This window comes from Stegostoma tigrinum, chromosome 4 (assembly GCF_030684315.1).
Source record: "Stegostoma tigrinum isolate sSteTig4 chromosome 4, sSteTig4.hap1, whole genome shotgun sequence".
Classification (NCBI taxonomy): domain Eukaryota; kingdom Metazoa; phylum Chordata; class Chondrichthyes; order Orectolobiformes; family Stegostomatidae; genus Stegostoma; species Stegostoma tigrinum.
This window is the reverse complement of record NC_081357.1, coordinates 23,762,595-23,786,893: the sequence shown is the minus strand read 5'-3', so window position 1 is coordinate 23,786,893 and position 24,299 is coordinate 23,762,595. Positions and strand designations below refer to the sequence as shown.

Sequence of the window (24,299 nt, the reverse complement as noted above, 5' to 3'; positions counted from 1 at the left end):
GCCACAATGACGCCACCCAAAGGTTGCAAGAACAGCAACTCATATTCCGCTTGGGAACCCTGCAGCCCAATGGTATCAATGTGGACTTCACCAGCTTCAAAATCTCCCCTTCCCCCACCGCATCCCAAAACCAGCCCAGTTCGTCCCCTCCCCCCACTGCATCACACAACCAGCCCAGCTGATCCCCTCCCCCACTGAATCCCAAAACCAGCCCAGCCTGTCTCTGCCTCCCTAACCTGTTCTTCCTCTCACCCATCCCTTCCTCCCACCTCAAGCCGCACCTCCATTTCCTACCTACTAACCTCATCCCACCTCCTTGACCTGTCCATCTTCCCTGGACTGACCTATCCCCTCCCTACCTCCCCACCTATACTCTCCTCTCCACCTATCTTCTTTTCTCTCCATTTTCGGTCTGCCTCCCCCTCTCTCCCTATTTATTCCAGAACCCTCTCCCCATCCCCCTCTCTAATGAAGTGTCGAGGCCCAAAACGTCAGCTTCTGTGCTCCTGAGATGCTGCTTAGTCCACACAGACGTGGGGCGAATGCACAAACTCCCAATGCTTGAACAGAACCCAGGTCCCCAGTACTATGAGGTAGCAGCACTAACCACTGAGCCACCGTGCTAACAGTCTGACTGAGTGGGCTTTTTCAGGTGGGCAGGCTGTAACTAGTGGAATGTACAAGGATCAGAGTGTCAGCTACTTACAATCGTAATTAATGTATAAGTGAAGTGACCAAGGAGGATATATCTGAATTTGCAGATGGTACAAGCTAGGTGGCACTGTAAACTCTGAGGAGGATACAAAGAGACAGCAGCAAATTAGATGGAAGATGGCTCAAAACACAAGGAGTACAGCGGTTCAAGAAGGCAGCTCATCACCACCATCATCTTAGGGGCAATAAAAGCTGACTTTCCTGTAATGCCCTCATCCCTTGAATAAAGTTTGAACAAAAGTGTCGGGAAACACAATTCTATTCACTTATTGGACGAACATAGGATGTAGGAGCTGGACTAGGTCAGTCAGCCCTTCAATCTGCTTTGCTTCACTTTGCTGGAAAATAAATTAAAGAATATGTTTTTAAAAGATGAGGAACTCATAAACGATGTCTTGACAGATTTGTGTATCTGCGTACAAGAAACCCAGATAGAGCAAGCAGCTCGGTAGGCAAGCCGACATATATACTTATTGTCTTAAAGCTCTATGGATTTTGTTAAGAAACCTGGAGAAGTCAGATTTTCTTACTGATTAATGATAACTAATTAAAATATATTGACTGAGCATTGATTTAGTTTCATTGCTATGCAAAATTTGTACTGAACAATTTCAATTGTTCTCGTGATATGCTCTGTGTAAAGGACAGCAGCAGCCACATGATGAGAAGCTGTGGTTTGGGTTTTAATTCACCAAATGCTTTGTTAGCTCAAAAAGTGTAAAAGGAGCCAAATATTCAAAAGAGCAAACTTCAGCTGAAATGTAGCAGTGTGAACCCAGACAGGTATGTGTGTGGTAATAAGAACAAATGTGGTAACAACCTTAGCAGGACCTCAGAAGCCCAGACATGAGTTAAAGCCAACAGAAAAGTAATCAGCACCGAGTCCACCATCATTTTCCTTGGTTTGGCCAACAGGCTAGTATTGGAATGGTTATAAGCTGGCAGGGGTCGGAGTTTGGGAACCCAGGGATCTTGAGAGTTGGATCTAACTTGGTTGGGCAGATGGATCAATGACTACTTTTGCATTTGGGCCATTCAAATCAGAGATGGGGGTGATCATTGAGTTAAAATAGGTCCTCTGTACAGCAGGCAATGAGACTGCCTCTATGCCAGAAACTCCATGTTCAAGTCCCACTCCCTTGGACTTCATTCATAACGTGACCAAGCAGGTTGAGCATCAACCCATAAATCTTTCCAACAGATGGCAATGGCAGGGGCTAAGAGGGGGAAAGGCTCCTGGTCAGCTGTGTGAAGCCCTTCACTATCCATAGCTATGGACTACAACATACATAAAATGGTGTATGCTGTCACCCCTACTGACACTTGTGGGTGAGGAGTAATTGTCGGCTCAGATGGTCCTAGGGTTCAATTCCCACTCAACTTGGTGTGGCTTTGAGATGCACAGTCTGCAAGACAGGAGTAGGCCATTCAGCCCATTAGGTCTGTTCTGCCATTCACTGAGATCATGGTTAATCTGATAATTGTCATCTCCGCTTTCCTGCCTCATTCCCTTGATACCCTTGCTGATTAAAATCCTAACTATCTCAGCCTTGAACATACTTAATAACCAAGCCTCAATTGCCCTCTGCAGTAAAGAATTTCACAGATTCACTACTATTTGAGAAAATAAATTCCTTCTCATCTCTGTCTTAAATGGGTGACTCCTTACTGTCGGATTATCCCAGTTCCTAGACACTCTCACAAGGGGAGACAACCGTTCTGCATTTACTTTGTCCACTTCTCTAGGAACCTTCTATATTTCAATAATGGCATGCTTCTCATTCTTCTGGACTCTAACGAGTACTGGCCTAACCCACTTGGACCAGCCACTTAACAACTATTCTACCACTCCTCATAAGAAAATCCCTCCCTATCAGGATTAACCCAATCCCTGAACTACCTCCAATGCCAGTATCTTTCCTTAGATAATACAACCAAAGCTAATCACTGTATTCTAGATGTGGTATGGCTAATATCTTGAATAGGTTCATTTCTGAATAGTTTCAGTTTTGAATAGACTTCCCTTTCTTTATACTTCATCCCTTTTGAAATTAAAGTAAACATTTATCCATTCCATTACCTGCCAAACTTGGATGCTAAACATTTTTTGATTAGTACAAGGCTGCCTGAGTGAAGTCCTAATTAAATGCCAGGACGTTTTTTTTAGGAAGGTCCAGGGACTATCAAAGGGGCCAAGGCCACTTTTACATGTTGACAAGGAAGCAATTCCACGATTCTGCCAGGCCTGCCCAGTGCCATTTGCCTTAAGTGCAGGAGAGTGGAAAGTGAAGGAATCATTGAACCAGTCCAGTTTGTGGAATGGGCAGCTCTGGGTTGTATTGATTGCAAAGCCTGACGAATCAATTTGCTTTTGTGGGAATTTTAATCAAAACGTGAACTGCTGCTCGCAGCTGGATAAATACGCAATCCCTCACATAGAGGACTTATACACAAAGCTGACTGCAGGGCTGTGCCTCACAAAGCTGGAATTGAGCCATGCCTACTTGTAATTGCAGTAAATGAAAGTTCCCAGAACTGTGCTACAATTAATACCCATAAGGGTTTCTACCAGTACGTAAGACTGCCATTTGAGGTATCATTGGCCTGAGCCATTTTTCTGAGGATCTCAGAGAACATTTTTCAGGTCTACCCCAGGTTCCCATTTATCTGGATGACATGAAATAACCGGAAGTACCAATAAGGTGCATTTAAAGAGCGTTGGAAGGAAAAATGTGTTGCAGGCACCAAATGACCTACTTGGGCTACAGAGTCAACAAGACCAGGTAACATCTTTTGGAAGATAAAGTGAAGGTGATCAAAGGCACTTGGCTCCCACATCCCAGAGCGACACAGTGGCTCAGTGTTTAGCACTGCTTCCTTGCATTACCAGCAGCCAGGGTTCAATTCCACCCTCGGGCGACTGTCTGTGTGGCGCTTAAACATTCTCCCCGTGCCTGCATGGGCTTCTGCTGGCTGCTCTGGTTTCCTCCCACAGTCCAAAGATGTGCAACGTAGGTGGGTTGGCCATGCTAAATTACCCATAGTGCTCAGGGATGTGTAGCTTAGGTGTGCCAGCGATGGGAAATGTAGCGGCATGGGTCTGTGTGGGATGTTCTTTGGAGGTTTGGTGTGGACTCAAAGGGTCAAATGGTCTGTTTCCATACTGTAGGGATTCTGCAGAAAATGTCTATGCCAGAGCTTAGCCCATTCATGGGCTGGTAAAGTATTACAAAAAAGTCATATATAACCTGGCCTCCACCCTGGTACCCTTACACCTGCTATTGAAAAAGGACTAGTCTCAGAAATGGTTATCATCATCCAAAGTGTTGGCACACTCTGATCCCAAGTGAGATGTGGAGTTGACAGGAAATGCCACCCTGAATGGTATCAGGGTTGAGTTGACTCACCAATGCCCCAAAGGAGAGGAATGCCTGCGGGGTTCAGCAGAAACCCACAGGACAGGAAAGAGTTAAAAGAAACCTAATTGTATCAGAGAAACTTAATTGTATCAGGGTTAATAGCAGCTACTTACAGGTCATTTTCAAGTACCTGCCCCAATAGGATAAACAAACCCTTGAAAGGAAACAGATACCAGTTGTTAAGGAATTACAATAAGAACACCCTCTAAAAAGAAACCCCATTGATTATATCGAGGATTTGATAACTGTAGTTTTTTTTTGTATCTGCTACAATCTGGTATAAAGAGAAGTCACATGTACTGTCTGTAAGAGAGAGAAAAGAGCACATTCCAGCCAGAGCTTCAGCTCAGAACCATGTAACAGGAAGCTCTCCGAATAAAGACAACTGAAAGCCAGTCTACCGTCTCTCTGTCTCTCACTCTGGCTCGTGGTACAAGAAAACCCTCAACAACTTGGCATAGTTGTCAGGAACTTAGGAACGGGTCCACTTTCCGCAGTGAGGTAAGGTCTCCTCTTTTCTAAAAAGTCCTCTTTTATTAAAAAATCCTCTTTTCTAAAAGAGACCACAAATCTATTTGCAGTGAATTCTACTTAAAGAGAGGTGTCCCCATCAGTGATTCGTTAAAAATTATTTATTTAAGAATTCACAGCTGGAGACATAAGACAGTGCTAATAATGGCGGAGAAGCTACCAACTACAGCAGGGGGGGGGGGGGGGCACCAACAGATATATCAGAGAGGGAGCTTTTACAAAAACTAAAAGAATATATCGAGCGATGATCCAACCTCTCTTCAACCCTAACTGAAATCTCAAAGAAATATGGAAGCTCCATGGGATAATGGTCCCTGGATGGTATAAAGTGAGTCTGGGAAAAAAATAACCCTACTCAGGGCTGAAAAAATCCGAAACCCTTGGTCCCTGTATGTGACAATCAAGGCAAAGACAGGAAGGCATTGATAAGCGTAATTATAACAGATAAAATAATAGCCTTAAAGATCAATTTTCCAACGTCTGTAGTGAATTAAAACCGACCAAAAAAGGACTGACAAAGGCATTAAAGGAAACTGAACACCTTAAATCAGGTAGAGGCCCATATTCTGGACCTATTTGCAGACTTTCGCCCTGTGATCATTCCCCAAGTGGACCCAATGCCCCGTTAGGCCCTGTCTCAGAGTCTGACCCTGAAGAGGAAGGAGGACAGGAGCCCCCAGCCCAGATGCGACTGAACAAACTGAAGGCCGCGAGGAAACTGATATAGAAGCACGTGGCAAGCCAACAGGCAGAACCTGATATAATTTTAGGAAATGGTTCTCCATGGACCTCCTGACCCCAAATTGGTCGAACGATGGTCCAAAGAGCTGCCACCATCAAGAAAGTGAGGAGGACACGTGATCTGGTCAGAATTGGAGAAACTCAAACTACTGTCTCCATCCGTTAGATAGGGTCCAAATTTTTTACAGCGATGGTAGGTTCCACGGCCGGAGCACGATTGTTCAGGAAAATAAAAGAAAAGCTGGGACAAAATGACCAGGATGTGGATAAGGGATGGGAAGCCCTCTGCAATTGGCTACATGAATATGGCCCTCCTAACACCGACCAGACAAAAATATCATCTCACTAACAAAAAAGCTCTGAGGACATGAGAGATTATACTGACTGACACCTGGATTGTACAGTCGGCCTTGGCCCACAAAGACAACCTGGAGGGAGTAGAGGTGCAAGCCCATCCTCCCCTCAAAGCAGCATTTGAAGCTGGCTTGAAAATGCTGAGACTACCACATAGAGATTGGGAGTATGAGTCCAGACATGATTTAGCCTTCCTGATGAATGAAGTTTGCCGTTTGGAAAGGGAAATGGAATCTAAATTGTGGATTATGCAAGCAGCAGCACCCACCCCTAATCCTGAGGGTAATCCTGATAAACGCCCCGGACGCTGTTTTAAATGTGACTACTGGGGGACGAATTACAGACAGTTGGGTAGACATCCAAAAGGGGGTGCCCCTGCCCAAAACTCCTCCAGTTGGAATTCTCCAGTGGTGAGGGATCAGACGATGTTGCTGGAACAACTTAAAGACTGCTCCATTGATCAGCTGATGGACTCACAAAAAAAACCTAGAGTCTCCCTCCCGCTCCAGTTGGGTCATCTATGTGTGGACTTAGAACAACAAAGTGATGGCTGCTATGTACGAGTGGGAGTGGGCAGTAGAGAAATGGATTGTCTCTCAGACACAGGGGCTGAATTGACACGTCTCCCTTTGACTGAAGCACCCAATTTACCTTTGGGTGGAGAGAACAGAACGGCCATTAGTGCTAGCGGGGAAAGACTCCACATGTCAAAGACTGTGCCTGTCCTGGTCAGACTCGGCCCTTATGAAATTGTTGCCCCTTGTGGGACAGCCCAGTCCAACAGGCCCTGTTAGAAATGGATGTCTTTGCACAGATAAACTCATCCATCCACTTTAACGTTGGCCGTATCACCTGGTCCCATGCCACACTATCCCTTGAAGAATGGCACCATCACCACATTTGGGCTAAATCTAAGAATGACTGCGACCTTTTGCCAACGGCCCCTGTTGCCTTTTTGGGGGTCCCCCCCCCCCACCCCCATTTACTCAGTGACTGACTCCTTGCTCAAGTATAGCCCAAACCAAACCACAGCGGTCAGGGGTGTTGGCAGCCTGGGCCGAAACTCTGGAAGGTGGACACGACTTGGATCCACGTCAAGAAGCTACAAAGAGAACCTCTAGGTGCCTAGTAGGAAGGACCCTATCAAGTCCTGCTAAGCACACAAACAGCAGTCAAAGTCCAAGCAGAGAAAGCGTGGATCCACACATCACAAGTAAAGCAAACGCCATATAACAGCTCACTGTGAAACAGTTGATTTTGGGACTGATTTTGGGACTTGTTTTGACTAATGTCAGTTATATTTACAACAGTCGGGCTGTGAAACGAGAATGTTAACATGATTTTGTATCTGCCTTACACCTATGCAGTCAAGAGCAATGTGTCCAGGTGCTGGGTCTGTTACCACATCCCAACCCATTCCCGAAGGCAATCCCTTTGCACCCCATTCTATTTAACATCTCAGAGGTAGGTCAATGGGTGCTGAGACAGAACAGCTCGAGGCGGGATTACAGGGGTTGGAAGCAGGGGAGCTCAGACCAGCACTCAAATGTCCCCCTGAAAACACCCCTGAAGTTGGGCAATGGGATGGCTAGGCTGCCGGGGCACTAGCATTGTTCAGGGCATCAGTACTTTTTGAGTAATTATCATTGTTCTATATGTTTGCTTGTAATGCTGCTCTGCATGCATTCAGTGATCGGTACAAATGCCTGTCAATGAATGGCCTTTGAAATAATCGCTGAAGCTGTTGGGCTCATACATTTACCCTTTCACTTTGTGCTTCTGTCAGTAGTTGTTACAGAATCAAAGCGGGGAGTTGTGGGGTTCAGCGGAAACCCACAGGGCAGGAAACAGTTAAAAGAAATTTAATTGTATCAGGGTTAGAGTTTCTAGCAGCTACTCACAGGTACCTGCCCCAATAGGGCAAACAAACCCCTTAAGGGAAACAGATACCAGTTGTGAAAGAATTACAATAAGAACACCCTGTTTCAAAAAAAACTACTATTGATTATATCAAGGATTTGATAACTGTAGTACTTTGTATCTGCTACAATCTGGTATAAAGAGAAGCCACATGTACTGTCTGTAAGAGAGAAACGAGAACGTTCCAGCTTGAACTTAAGCCTAGAACTATGTAACAGCAAGCTCTCCGAATAAAGACAACTGAAGTCCATTCAGCCATCTCTCTGTCTCTCACTCTGGCTCGCGGTACAGAAGAACCTCAACATGCCCAATAGCATATGCTTCCCAGACATTGGGTGAATGCAAAATGCACATATGTGAGGTCAGGTCCTGTGATGCACTAAGTTTGGGGGAGGTGAGGTGATCCTGAATAAGCTGCTAGCTTACAAACCGCGCAGGCTCAAGTCATATCCAGTCCCTCCGCACCACCAGAATGCTGGAGCCTGTGCATTCGTCCCCTCCATCGAGCGCTGAAGAAACGTCAGAATCTGAGATGGACATGGCAGATGTTGCAGCCTCAATGCCTTTATCACCTGAAGAAGAGGATGAATTTCTTCCAAGATGCTTTAGGCACAAGAGACGGGCTGACAGATAAACAGGAATGTCAGAGGTTCATTTCTGAAGAAGGCTCTAGACCCGAAACATCAGCTTTCTTGCTCCTCTGATGCTGCTCGGCCCGCTGCGCTCATCCAGCTCCACACCCTGGATAACAGTGTGAAGCTGGATGAACACAGCAGACCAAGCAGCATCTCAGGAGCACAAAAGCTGACGTTTCGGGCCTAGACCCTTCATCAGCGAGGGGGATCGGGTGAGGGTTCTGGAATAAATAGGGAGAGGGGGGGAGGCGGACCGAAGATGGTGAGAAAAGAAGATAGGCAGAGAGGAGAGTATAGGTGGGCAGGTAGGGAGGGGATAGGTCAGTCCAGGGAAGACGGACAGGTCAAGGAGGTGGGATGAGGTTAGTAGGTAGGAGATGGGGGTGCAGCTTGAGGTGGGAGGAAGGGATGGGTGAGAGGAAGAATAGGTTAGGGAGGCAGAGACAGGTTAGGCTGGTTGTGTGATGCAGTGGGGGAAGGGGATGAACTGGGGTGGTTTTGGGATGCAATGGGGGAGGGGAGATTTTGAAGCTGGTGAAGTCCACATTGATACCATTGGGCTGCAGGGTTCCCAGGCGGAATATGAGTTCCTGTTCCCGCAACCTTCGGGTGGCATCGTTGTGGTACTGCAGGAGGCCCATGATGGACATGTTGTCTAAGGAATGGGAGGGGGAGTTAAAATGGTTCGCGACTGGGAGGTGCAGTTGTTTATTGTGAACCGAGCGGAGGTGTTCTGCAAAGCGGTCCCCAAGCCTCCGCTTGGTTTCCCCGATGTAGAGGAAGCCACACCGGGTACAATGGATACAGTATACCACATTGGCAGATGTGCAGGTGAACATCTGCTTAATATGGAAAGTCATCTTGGGGCCTGGGATAGGGGTGAGGGAGGTGGTGTGGGGGCAAGTGTAGCACTTCCTGCGGTTGCAGGGGAAGCTGCCGGGTGTGGTGGGGTTGGAGGGGAGTGTGGAGCGAACAAGGGAGTCACGGAGGTATTCCACTCCCACACATCCCAGATGTCCAAGTTCTTCAAGGACCGCAACTCCCCCCCCACCCCCACCCCCGCAGTGGTCGAGAACGCCCTTGACCGCGTCTCCCGCATTTCCCGCATCACATCCCTCACACCCGCCCCCGCCACAACCGCCCCAAGAGGATCCCCCTCATTCTCACATACCACCCCACCAACCTCCGGATACAACGCATCATCCTCCGACACTTCCGCCATCTACAATCCGACCCCACCACCCAAGACATTTTTCCATCACCACCCTTGTCTGCCTTCCGGAGAGACCACTCTCTCCGTGACTCCCTTGTCCGCTCCACACTCCCCTCCAACCCCACCACACCCGGCACCTTCCCCTGCAACCGCAGGAAGTGCTACACTTGCCCCCACACCTCCTCCCTCAGCCCCATCCCAGGCCCCAAAAGGACCTTCCACATTAAGAAGAGGTTCACCTGTGTGGCTTCCTCTACATTGGGGAAACCAAGTGGAGGCTTGGGGACCGCTTTGCAGAACACCTCCGCTTGGTTCGCAATAAACAACTGCACCTCCCAGTCGCGAACCATTTTAACTCCCCTTCCCATTCTTTAGACGACATGCCAGTCATGGGGCTCCTGCAGTGCCACAATGATGCCACCTATAGGTTGCAGGAACAGCAACTCATATTCCGCTTGGGAACCCTGCAGCCCAATGGTATCAATGTGGGCTTCACCAGCTTCAAATCTCCCCTTCCCCCACCGCATCCCAAAACCAGCCCAGCTCATCCCCTTCCCCCTCTGCATCCCAAAACCAGCCCAGCTTGTCTCTGCCTCCCTAACCTGTTCTTCCTCTCACCCATCCCTTCCTCCCACCTCAAGCCGCACCTCCATTTCCTACCTACTAACCTCATCCCACCTCCTTAACCTGTCCGTCTTCCCTGGACTGACCTATCCCCTCCCTACCTCCCCACCTATACTCTCCTCTCTACCTATCTTCTTTTCTCTCCATCTTCGGTCCGCCTCCCCCTCTCTCCCTATTTACTCCAGAACTATCTCCCCATCCCCCTCTCTGATGAAGGGTCTAGGCCCGAAACATCAGCTTTTGTGCTCCTGAGATGCTGCTTGGCCTGCTGTGTTCATCCAGCTTCACACTTTGTTATCTTGGATTCTCCAGCATCTGCAGTTCCCATTATCTCTGATACAGCTCTACACCCTGTTGTATCAGAGGTTGTGTTCACTCAGAGCTGGCTCTGATAGAGCTGGATCAGTGTCTCGGACTCTCCACAAGTAAATAAGGAGTGAGTTGGTGATAGAATACCGGCCTGTGTGGAGCTACTTCTGGTATAATCCCTAGTTTGGGAGTCTCAGACTTAGATGACAAAAAAAAATGGCTTCACTCATAAGTCAGTGAAGCTGTGGAACCCTCAACCACAGACGCTCTGGAGACCAAATCACTGAAAATATTCAAGAAAGAGATTGATGAGTGTTTACATTCGACATGCAGGAAGGCATATGAACAGAAAACAGGAATATGTCTCCGGGAGTGCTTGGAATCAATGGACTGAACCGTGTTCAAGCATCCAGCTGAAAACCTACAGGAGTATGTTACCACTGTCCACAGGCTGCACTAGCAAGTGCACGGAGGACTGTGTTATCAAAGAAGTCAATCCAGGTGTTCCCCAATCATAAACCTTGGATGAACGGAGAAGTCCACTCCCTACTGAACACCAGACATACAGCATTCAAGTCGGGTGACCCAGACCAATATGGAAAATCCAGGTATGACCTCCACAAAGCCATCAGGGAGGCTAAAGGGCAGTACTGGATCAAGGTAGGGGCCCAGGCCCACCAAACAGACTCCCACTGCCCATGCCAAGGCCTAAACAACATTACAAAATACAAAATGAATGCTCTTTATGATTGGTTTGAGCAGAATGTCAGCAGCACGGTGTCACCTGCCCCGGCAGCCCCAAACACATCTGTTCTCTCCTTCACCACTGCAGACATCAGATCGATCTTCCTGGGAGTCAATCTGAGGGAAGTGACACGTGTCCTCGGCCCAGCACTCAGATCCTGTTGGAGGTATTCACTGAAATCCTCAACCTCTCCCTCCTACAAGCTGAAGTTCCCACCTGCTTCGTGAAGACCACCATCATCCCTGTACCCAAGAAAACACATATAGTGTGACTTAATGACTACCGCCCAATAGCTCTGGCCTCAATAATCATGAAGTGCTTTGTGAGGCTGGTCATGGCCCACATCAACTCCAGTCTCCCCACCTGCCTCGATCCCCTACAGTTTGCCTACTGACATACCAGATCCACAGGGGATGCCATTTCCCTAGCTCTGCACTCATCCCTGGAACATCTGGACATCAGAGACACCTGCATCAGACTCCTGCTCATCGACTATTGCTCTCCCTTCAAAACCATTATCCCCTTCAGACTGATTTCAAAACTCCGAGACCTTGGGCAAGACTCCTGAGCCACCTGATGAAGAAGAGACATTGTTGTGCCTTCTTGACCGTTACATTTACATGGAAAATCCAGGACAGGTCGTCGGTTACTATCATTCTGAGAAACTTGATGCTCTCAACTCTCTCAGCCTCATTTCTGTCGATGTAGATGGGGGTGTGTTCTCCTCCCCTCTTTTTATAGTCAATGATCAGTTCTTTAGGTTTGCCAACATTGAGACAGAGTTTATTCTCATTGCACCATATCACCAAGTCCTCCATCTCCTTTCTGTATTTTGACTCATCGTTGTTAGATATCCATCCCACTATGGTGTTGTTGTCAGTGAAATCGTAGATGGCATTTGTTCAAAATTTGGCAACACAGTCATGGGTGCACAGGGAGTACAGTAGGAGGCTGTATTCTATAACTGGATCCTCAGCATTCTGGCCATAATCTGTGAAGTCCTCCGCACCTACACTCAACGCTGAGGCCCCCCAAAGATGCGGTGCTCAGCCCCCTACTGTACTCCATGTAAATCCACAACTGTTTTGCCATCTTGATGTGATGGTCAAGAAGGCACAACGGACCTCTTCTTCCTCAGGCAGTTCAGGAAATTTGGCATGACCGAAAGGATCCTCACCAATGTCAAAATTGAAAGCATACTGTCTGGGTACATCATGACCTGGTAATGGCAGCTGCTCTGCGCAGGACCATAAGAAACTACAGAAGGTGGTGTGCACAGCCCAGACCATCATGGAAGCCAACCTTCCGTTCATGGGCTCCACTTACAGAGCTCATTTCCATGGAAAGGCAGCCAACATCATCAAAGACCCATCCCACCCCAGTAATGACCTCCTACAGCTTCTTCCATCAGGCAGCTTGAACACACGCACCAGCAGGTTCAGGAACAGCTTCTTCCCAGCTGTTATTAGACTGCTGAATGGACTGTCTAACTTCAGTTAATGCTGATCTTGCTAATGTTGATCTCACCTAGCGCATGCCCTGTGCAATGTAACTTGTATCCCTTTGTCTTTTTACAATCTGTGATCTGTATGTCCTTGCTTACTATGCTCTGCACGCACTGCTCACAAACAAAACTTTTCACCGTACTTGGGTAGACGTGATAATAAGTCAATCAATCAAGTGAGATGGAGGATCAGCCATGATCATTTTGAATGGCACAGCAAATTTGAAAGGCCAAACTCCAGTTCCTGGTTTCTACAACTCGTAAAGCAGTAGTCTGATATACACAGTAATAACTTACTCAATGATGCTCCATTTGAGACTCACCAAGGTCACTCAGCTCCTGTGTGTAAGTGTTGGAAGGAATAAATGTTTAAGTTGGAAGATTAGCATTGACCAAGTCTTCTGGATGATGTCACGCTTACAAGTCTCACCAACTCATTGCTTACGGACAATGTCCCAGACACAATCATTCCTGACCCTGAGCATGCCCTGTCCCAGCAGCAGGATAGAATCCATCAGAGGGGCCGACATAGGTCAGGAGGAAGTTGCCATGGACGTTTCAACAGTGTCTCTCGATTCTATGAAATCTCATGGTGTTAGGTCAAAATGTGAATGGGAACCTCCTGCTGACCGTCATTCACAACTCCTCAGCTGATGAATTGGAATTCCACCATGTTCACTGCCACAAACGAAGGCCTAAGGGTTACAAGGACAGTCCTTGGCCAATTTGATTATATCAGGAAACAACTGAAAGAAATGGATACTGTGAAGACTGTGGGCCCTGACAACATTCCAGCATTAGCACAGAAGACCTGTGCTTCAGAAATAGCTGTGCCCCTAGGCAAGCTGTTCCAGTATAGGTACCATACTGGCATTTACCTGGCAAAGAGAAAAACTGTCCTGGTATATCATGTCCCCCAAAAGCTGGTCAAATCCAAACCGGCCAATTACTGCTCCAAATATACTCTGATCATCAGCAGAGTCTTGGAAGGGGTGGTCAACACAGCTATCAAGTGGCAGTTAACTTGCTGACTCATCATATTCACTTGGTTCCCTCTGTATTACAGCCTTGACAGAAACATATACAAAAGAGCTGACCAGGGGTGAGGGGGTGAGTGACAGACTGACAGTAAAGCTGCAATTGATCAAGTGTGGCATCAAGGAGCTCTGGCAAAACTGGAGTCCGTGGGTATCGGGGGAAATGTCTCTGCTGGTGAGTCATACCTGACATGTAGGAAGATGGTTATAGCTGTCAGAGCTCCAGGACATCTCTGTGGGAGTTTCTTAACCACTGTCCTAGCCCCAACCATCTTCAGCTGCTTCATCAATCATCCTCCCTCCATCATAAGGTCAGAAATGGCAATATTTGCCAACAATGTTCAGTATTCAACTTCTCAGATACCAAAGCACTTTATGTCCAAAAGCAGATAATGACATGTAACATTCATGCCAACATGTGCTAGAAAATGACAATCTCCAAAAAGAAAGAGAATCTAACTAACTCCTTGAAACCATTGATCAGAAACTATACCAGGCCAGCCATCTGTATACAGAAGTGACAAACTCAGGTTAAAAAAAAAGCAGGAAATCTGCTGTGATTAACTCCTAGAGTCTGTCCACCATCTGCAAGGCACAAGTGATACAGTGATAAGGAATATTCTCTGTGAATGCAGTTTTGACAACATTTAAGAAGCCTGGCATCATCCAGAAGACTTGGTCAATGCTAATCTTCCAACTTAAACATTTATTCCTTCCAACACCGATGCACAGGAGCTGAGTGACTTGGTGGATCTCAAAAGGAGCATAATTGAGTAGGTTATTGCTGTGTATGTGACTTTTAGTAGTTCTGTCAATTCCATTGTTAGCTGCTAGATCCATTAGTAATTTTAAACCTGTGATTGATAACCACAGGTACAGTGCAATGGATCAAATCTGGATGACCTGAAGCTCCAGTTGTGGCAAAGTCATTAGATGTTCCCTCCAGCAGGGAAGGAAATCCAATAGAAAGAATCTGTCAAGAAGTTGAGCTGCTGGACTGGACGCCAAGTTAGACTAACCCCTGCGGGTTTGTACTGTGATTATGCCAACCAGTCAGAGTGAAACCAAGTGAAAGACTAAAAAGCCACGTTGCTTTGGGAATGTCAAGAAATTTTACAGGCATCGTGAGACTAACAGAGCCACCGGGAAAGCCCTAGCACCTTCATAGGCACGGATCGGGAAAGCGGACAAAATGTGTCACAGGTAAAAAAGGAAGTTGATGGCTTTGATGATCCTGAAATGTTTGATGAATGCCTCCCCACACTCCCATTTCCTTAGTCGAACTGTGAAAGCCAGAGAAATTTGAGTTCCAGTTTTGAATTCCTCTAAGCGCAGAATAGAAACAAGGGAAACATGTTTAACTGGACCGGCAACATGTCCAAAGACATCATGCTAAGCTTCAGAACATAGAACATAGAACAGTACAGCACAGAACAGGCCCTTCAGCCCACGATGTTGTGCCGACCATTGATCCTCATGTATGCACCCTCAAATTTCTGGGACCATATGCATGTTCAGCAGTCTCTTAAATGTCCCCAATGACCTTGCTTCCACAACTGCTGCTGGCAACGCATTCCATGCTCTCACAACTCTCTGTGTAAAGAACGCGCCTCTGACATCCCCTCCAAACTTTCCTCCAACCAGCTTAAAACTATGTCCCCTCGTGTTAGCCTTTTCTGCCCTGGGAAATAGTCTCTGGCTATCAACTCTATCTATGCCTCTCATTATCTTGTATACCTCAATTAGGTCCCCTCTCCTCCTCCTTTTCTCCAATGAAAAAAGTCCGAGCTCAGTCAACCTCTCATCATAAGATAAGCCCTCCAGTCCAGGCAGCATCCTGGTAAACCTCCTCTGATCCCTCTCCAAAGCATCCACATCTTTCCTATAATAGGGCGACCAGAACAGGACGCAGTATTCCAAGTGCGGTCTAATCAAAGTTTTATAGAGCTGCAACAAGATTTCATGACTCTTAAACTCAATCCCCCTGCTAATGAAAGCCAAAACACCATATGCTTTCTTAACAACCCTGTCCACTTGGGTGGCCATTTTAAGGGATCTATGTATCTGCACACCAAGATCCCTCTGTTCCTCCACACTGCCAAGAATCCTGTACTCAGCTTTCAAATTCGACCTTCCAAAATGCATCACCTCACATTTATCCGGGTTGAACTCCATCTGCCACCTCTTAGCCCATCTCTGCATCCTGTCAATGTCCCGCTGCAGCCTACAACAGCCCTCTATACTGTCAACAACACCTCCAACCTTCGTGTCGTCTGCAAACTTGCTGACCCATCCTTCAATCCCCTCATCCAAGTCATTAATAAAAATTACAAACAGTAGAGGCCCAAGGACAGAGCCCTGTGGAACATCACTCACCACTGACTTCCAGGCAGAATATTTTCCTTTTACTACCACTCACTGTCTTCTGTTGGCCAGCCAATTCTGTATCCAGACAGCTAAGTTCCCCTGTATCCCGTTCTTCCTGACCTTCTGAATGAGCTTACCATGGAGAACCTTATCAAATGCCTTGCTGAAGTCCACATACACCACATCCACAGCTCGACCCTCGTCAACAAGATCAGAGATTTTCCAGAGCTAACTCCCAAAGTTTCTTAATGTACTTCTCTGTACAAAGACAGCGTCACGTAAGGTGTGAACAAATTGAAAAATACAGACTCTTTTTACGTATTCCCTGCAATCACTGTGTTTACAATTTTTTTGACATAAAGCAGACTTCTAGTAAAATCGGGTAAAACTGGTTTCCTTTGATACCCTGAGGCACTGCTTAGCACAGATTTGTGGGTGGGACCCCTGCAATTTGACGTATCACAATTTTTTTTGGGATTTGGCACAAGTGGTGGTTGTAAGGGTTGAGGGTATAGGTTTTGCCAGTTCCTAGGTAAGTCTGCTCTCTTCATGTGGGAGTTGAGCTAGTAAAGGTGGAATCACAGATTCCATAAGCTCAGCAGCACGGTGGCTCAGTGGTTAGCACTGCTGCCTCACAGTGCTTAGGGACCTGGGTTCGATTCCGCCCTTGGATGATGGTCCGTGAGAAGTTTACACATTCTCCCTGTGAGAGATGCTCCAGTCTCCTTCCACAGTCCAAAGATGTGCAGGCTAGGTAGACTGGCCATGGCAAATTGAGAGATAGGGTTAGTGGGGTTGAGTCTGGCTGGGATGCTCTTCAGAGGGTTGCTGTGGACTTGATGGTCTCAATGGGTCTGCTTCCACACTGTAGGGATTCTATGATTCAGCCAGGAGCAAGCCAATAAAGTCCATCCTGTCCTAATCTGATCTGTACATACTTCCCACCAAGGAAAATCTGAAGGATTAGGTCAGTTAGCTCATCAAGCCTACTTCTGCCATTCAAAAAGGTTGCAACAGATTGATTGTGGTCTTAACTGCTTCTCATATCCCTCAACTCCTTTGTGGATCAATAATTCAGCCTTAATATATTGAATGAACCAATTCACTTTTGTTACACAGTTTAGAACTTCTTACAAATGTTTTTGCTATTGCAGTGTCTACATGAATTCTTTGAGTATGAAAACAAAAACTGGAATAAAATTTATTTATACAGAAATCTTTAATTAGTTATTCATTTCCATCTACAACCAACTGTTCTGTCACCTACATTTGCGTGACCTGTTGTGCACCCTTTCTATCTTCATGCTTGTGTGAAACGGACTTGCTGCATTTTCAAAACTCCCTCCACTATATTTTTGCTGAGACCATTTTGCACAATTCTAAACTCAATTTAATGACCTCGTTCCCAGTAAAACTCTTACTCTCTCTCATCCTGGCTATTCTCCTTAGTGTGGCTATAACTTTACACTCTTAAAGGATGCAAGGATTGAACTTTACACTCAGTTTGAATGACAGAGGAGAGCATTCATGGCTATTTTTTGAACTTAAATAAAAGTATGAGGACATGAAAGCCAGCGTGGCTAAAATGGACTAGGAAACTAAACTAAAGGATAGCTCAACAGAGATGCAGTGATCAATATTTAAGGGAATATCTCAGAACACACAGAATAGACAATTTCAAAGGGTCAGAAAAGTTCCTGTGAATAACTGAAAAGATTAAAGCTTGTATCAAACTTAAAGAAAAGGCATATACTTCTGCAAAGGCAATAGTGTTGATGCTGGTAATCGATTTAGAGATTCTTGCCTTGCAAGTTAGGGCTAGTGTTAGAGTTAGGAAATTCTTTTGTTCTGATTTCTTTCAAGAATATTGGGTGGTATATAAAAGACAGCAAAGAATGGCCAAAAAAAAAAGAGAAATTAGAATATAGCAGAAAACTAGCCAGAAATATAAAATCGGGTGGCACGGTGGTTCAGTGGTTAGCACTGCTGCCTCACAGCATCAGGTACCCAGGGGATTTCATTCCACCCTCGGGTGACTGACTGTATAGAGTGTGCCCATTCTCCCTGCATCTGCATGCGTTTCCCCCTCGTGCTCCAGTTTCTCCCCCGCAGTCCAAAGATGTGCAGGTTAGGTAGACTGGCCATGGGAAAAGCAGAGTTACAGAGATAGGGTAGTGGATGTGTCTGGGTGGGATGCTCCTCAGAGGGTCCATGTGGACCCGAAGGGCTGAATGGCCTTCTTCCACACTGTAGGGATTCTGTGGAAAATAGGAAGAGTTTCTCTAAATAGTGAAAAAAGAAAGCAGTGAGAAAAAAGAAAGAAGTGAGCATTGGTCCTAAAGAATGAGAGTTTGGAGGATTTATCATTGAAAATATAGAGGATAGGTATTTTGCATCTGTCTTCAACAAAGAGAGGTACAAGTAAAATCCCAGAAGCACCAATGAATCAAGAAATAGAGGGAGGGAGAAACTCAGGAAAATTACACTAAGCAGAGGAGCGGTACTGAGCAAGTTGTTGGAGCTGTGAATTGCTAAGTACCTGGGTCCTGATGGACTTCATCCCACGGTATGAAAAGATGTGGCAAGTGAGGTATCTGATGTATTAATGTTCCAAATAGATCCAGGGCAGTCCATTAGTTTGGAAGATAGTAAATATATTTGAAAAGGGAGGGAAACAAAAAGCAGGAAACTATGAGCCTGTCGGCTTAACATCAGTGATAGGGAAGTTGTTTAAAGATACTGGTATCTTTGACAGGTTCCGCCAAAAGCTGGCTGTGGATGTACATTCAGTGACTGTGTGGAAAGGTCATGTATGCGCCCAGCGAATGCCATACCTGTACAGAATTGGAAAACTTCAGGCAGAAAGAACCCCATTCCCCTGTCAGCAGGAACCAGCTTCTGTAGCCATGTTTGTGTACAAAATAGGGACTATATGTACGGAATTCAGATATTTAAAGAAAGGGTTAAAAACTGATTACAATAATTGATTTGTGTGTACTTGTAGCCTAATGTACCATGTGGACTAGAGTATTGTACAGGTTACAGCTTACGAAATTAAACACCCCTGCATTACAGGTAAAAAAGGAAATTGTCCTCACACTGACGCTGCCAGCTGGTCAGCCACCGTCAAAAGAAATCAGAACAAAGGAATTTCTTAACCCAAATGCTAACCTTAATTTACAAAGCCATGAATCTCCAAACTGACAATCAACACCAATGCTATAGATACGATCCAGCGTAACAGCTATAACAGTCTACGATCTACTCGTCACAAATGACTCAATGACTGAACCATTTTTCTTTTACCGTTTCCCCTTTGTTAGACTCAGTTCTTCCTCTTAATTGCATTATTATCCATTCTCACAGATAGCAGCTAACAAACTCACTCTTCAGTTTAACACAAGAAAACCCGGTTAAAAGCACAGAACAGTACAGCAGAGTACAGGCCCTTCGGCCCATGACGTTGTGTCAACCTATTATCCTACTTTAAGATCAAACCACCCTGCATACCCTACATTTTACTATCATTGATACTCCTTTTAAAATATACTTTCATCTTGTCTTGGAAAAATGTACCCATAAAAAGGGAAAGGACCCTTTTACGGGTAACCTTGTTGTGACCAACCTGAGGGGGTCAGGGGAATGATGAACAAGGAGCTAGTTCACCCAGAAGTTTAACAAATTGGGGTATACCATCCAGAAATGTAAATAAAAACACAGGGAATCTTACCCAGGAACTGGAAGTAACATCCTTTAAGACATTTTGTAAAACCAGCCACTTCAGTCATATGATTATATAGTTCGGAATCATGTTTTTCAGGTTTTATAATATTCCAAATTTTTTATGTTTAAGGCACTTTGCTGAATGCCGTGACAGACTGGCCCAACAGGCTACTGGCAAAGCGTGACCTAATGTGTCATCCTATACCACCCGCACCACTGTCCTCACCCACTCCCACCCATACATATGTGACACCTCCTGGGTGAAAGAAAGCCCCTGGAACAGCAGAAAGCCAGAGAGGATAGGAAAGGCAGAGATAACGGGAACTGCAGATGCTGGAGAATCCGAGATAACAAAGTGTGGAGCTGGATGAACACAGCAGGCCAAGCAGCATCTCAGGAGCACAAAAGCTTGGGACAGGAAAGGCAGCCGCCTCTGACAACAGATACTGAGGGCAAGATAATAAAATGTGAGGCTGGATGAACACAGCAGGCCAAGCAGCATCTCAGGAGCACAAAAGCTGACGTTTCGGGCCTAGACCCTTCATCAGAGAGGGGGATGGGGGGAGGGAACTGGAATAAATAGGGAGAGAGGGGGAGGCGGACCGAAGATGGAGAGTAAAGAAGATAGGTGGAGAGGGTGTAGGTGAGGAGGTAGGGAGGGGATAGGTCAGTCCAGGGAAGACGGACAGGTCAAGGAGGTGGGATGAGGTTAGTAGGTAGCGGGGGGTGCGGCTTGGGGTGGGAGGAAGGGATGGGTGAGAGGAAGAGCCGGTTAGGGAGGCAGAGACAGGTTGGACTGGTTTTGGGATGCAGTGGGTGGGGGGGAAGAGCTGGGCTGGTTGTGTGGTGCAGTGGGGGGAGGGGATGAACTGGGCTGGTTTAGGGATGCAGTAGGGGAAGGGGAGATTTTGAAACTGGTGAAGTCCACATTGATACCATATGGCTGCAGGGTTCCCAGGCGGAATATGAGTTGCTGTTCCTGCAACCTTCGGGTGGCATCATTGTGGCAGTGCAGGAGGCCCATGATGGACATGTCATCAAGAGAATGGGAGGGGGAGTGGAAATGGTTTGCGACTGGGAGGTGCAGTTGTTTGTTGCGAACTGACCGGAGGTGTTCTGCAAAGCGGTCCCCAAGCCTCCGCTTGGTTTCCCCAATATAGAGGAAGCCGCACTGGGTACAGTGGATGCAGTATACCACATTGGCAGATGTGCAGGTGAACCTCTGCTTAATGTGGAATGTCATCTTGGGGGGGGCAGAGAGGCACAGCAACTGCCCTCAGTATCTGAGATAATGGGAACTGCAGATGCTGGAGATTCCAAGATAATAAAATGTGAGGCTGGATGAACACAGCAGGCCAAGCAGCATCTCAGGAGCACAAAAGCTGACGTTTCAGGCCTAGACCCTTCATCAGAGAGGGGGATGGGGGGAGGGAACTGGAATAAATAGGGAGAGAGGGGGAGGCGGACCGAAGATAGAGAGTAAAGAAGATAGGTGGAGAGGGTGTAGGTGGGGAGGTAGGGAGGGGATAGGTCAGTCCAGGGAAGACGGACAGGTCAAGGAGGTGGGATGAGGTTAGTAGGTAGCGGGGGGGTGCGGCTTGGGGTGGGAGGAAGGGATGGGTGAGAGGAAGAACCGGTTAGGGAGGCAGAGACAGGCTGGACTGGTTTTGGGATGCAGTGGGTGGGGGGGAAGAGCTGGGCTGGTTGTGTGGTGCAATGGGGGGAGGGGATGAACTGGGCTGGTTTAGGGATGCAGTAGGGGAAGGGGAGATAACTCATATTCTGCCTGGGAACCCTGCAGCCATATGGTATCAATGTGGACTTCACCAGTTTCAAAATCTCCCCTTCCCCTACTGCATCCCTAAACCAGCCCAGTTCATCCCCTCCCCCCACTGCACCACACAACCAGCCCAGCTCTTCCCCCCCACCCACTGCATCCCAAAACCAGTCCAACCTGTCTCCGCCTCCCTAACCGGTTCTTCCTCTCACCCATCCCTTCCTCCCACCCCAAGCCGCACCCCCCGCTACCTACTAACCTCATCCCACCTCCTTGACCTGTCCGTCTTCCCTGGACTGACCTATCACCTCCCTACCTCCCCACCTATACTCTCTCCACCTATCTTCTTTACTCTCCATCTTCGGTCCGCCTCCCCCTCTCTCCCTATTTATTCCAGTTCCCTCTCCCCATCCCCCTCTCTGATGAAGGGTCTAGGCCCGAAACGTCAGCTTTTGTTCTCCTGAGATGCTGCTTGGCCTGCTGTGTTCATCCAGCCTCACATTTTATTATCTTGGAATCTCCAGCATCTGCAGTTCCCATTATCTCAGATACTGAGGGCAGTTGCTGTGCCTCTCTGACCACCCCCCAGCCCCACCTCCCGCCTTGTATGTGAAAGCAGTTCAGGAGGTCCCATTGAAGCAGCGCTGTTTCCCAAAAATCAAAGCTCTGCTCTGGATCCGTCTCCACAGGCCCTGAGACTCAGTACAATGTCAGCCCTGACTGAGCCAGTGCGGAGAGACAGTGTGCTGAGGAAAGTTAAAAGAAGATCCAGGAGAAACGCCATTTGACCGGCACTAAGCACAGAGGCTCACACGAAACTTTAAAAAAAATACCCCGAGGGCGGATTTGAGGGCCACCTGCCCCCGATTCGCTGCGTTAACTGAAATGAGCCAAGTGCCTGGGGTTTCACCTTTTCTCCCTGCAGGTAGTTGGGTGGGCCCACAGCTCCAAAACCAACTCTCGGAGGGTGGTAATGTGACCACTCCACTGCAGACGCGACAGAGCCAGGGTCAGCCTAGTCCTACCTTGCATTGCAGACAGAGACAGTGAAGGGAGCGATCGTCCGGCCTGGACTGACAGAAGCAGGAAGGAGGAAGATCCCCAGGGAAACGGGGTATGTGTCTCAGCCTGTCCTATGCAAATTTGCTGCTTCGAAAATCCCCAGGCATACCGAGAAGGGCAGCAACTGAAATCCCGGTTTAAAATACCTTCCGTTTCCTCATTCTGGGCTGAGCAAGGGATCAGTCACAGCTGCTGTGGCCGGGCCTGAAATACTGCAAACAAAACTTCCGGCTACAAATCTTCCGCCCTGGCCCTGGGAGTAACTGGGAACTGGCATGAGCGAGACACCGTCCTACACACTCAATCACAGACACACACTCACGCACTTAATCACACACCAACTCACAGACCCACACACACTCAATCACATACCCACTCACACACACACACACACGCTCAATCATGCACACACTGACACACCCACACACACTGACACTCAATCACGCACAGACACACCCACTCACTCAATCACACACCCACTCATCCACACACACTCAATCACACCCACACACTCAATCACACACCCACACACACACATCCATTCACACATTCAATCATACACCTACACACACTCAATCACACACACACCCAATCACACACATGCGCACACACACCCACGCACTCAATCATACACACACAAGCACTCACACGCACCCACTCACACACTCAATCACACACACACTTACACAACCACTGACACAATCACACACACACTCATACACTCAATCATACACACACACACCCACTCTATTAAACACACACTCAATCACACGCCCACTCACACACACACATGCACATCGATTCACACACTCAATCACACACACACTTACACAATCACGCACTCAATCACACACACACTTACACAATCACTCACACTCAATCACACACACCCACTCACTCAATCACACACACACATTTACGAACCCACTCAATCTCACACACACACTTACACACCCACTCACACACTCAATCACACACACATTTCCACACCTACTCACACTCAATCATACGCACTTACACACCCACTCACATTCAATCACACACACAATTACACACCCACACACACTCAATCACACACACATTTCCATACCTACTCACACTCAATCATACGCACTTACACACTCACTCACATTCAATCACACACACACATACACCCACTCACACTCAATCACACACACACAATCACACACCCATTCACACACACGCATGCTTACACACCCACTCACACACTCAATCACGCACACACATTCACTCACACACTCAATCACACACCCACTTACATACGCACTCACATACTCAATCACACACATTTACACACCCACTCACACACATACACTCCCACTCACGCACTCAATCACACACACACTTACACATCCACTCAATCACACACACCCACTCACGCACTCAATCACACACATACACTTACATACCTACTCATACACTCAATCTCACACACACATATACACACCCATTCACACTCAATCACACACACACTTACCTACTCACTCAATCACACATACACTTATGCACCTACTCACACACTCATTAACACACACCCACTCTCTCACACACACACTTCTACACCCATTGACAGTCTCAATCACGCACTCAATCATACATTCCC

General features: G+C 47.0%; 1 protein-coding gene across 4 annotated transcripts in view; it reads right to left on the bottom strand.

Moving 5' to 3' along the window:
- traf3ip2a (TRAF3 interacting protein 2a) overlaps positions 1–23,120 on the bottom strand; it is a 95,693-nt gene extending 72,573 nt beyond the window's left edge. Inside the window, exon 1 of one of the 4 annotated variants that reach the window (XM_048530263.2) lies at positions 22,822–23,120. Coding sequence is in view for 2 of the 4 variants with exons in the window: in XM_048530262.2 (XP_048386219.1) it covers positions 22,639–22,645 (7 nt within the window). In the remaining 2 variants the exon portion in view is untranslated. The other 3 variants (XM_048530260.2, XM_048530262.2, XM_048530259.2) reach the window with 3 other exon arrangements.
- Between the last annotated feature and the right edge of the window lie 1,179 nt (positions 23,121–24,299).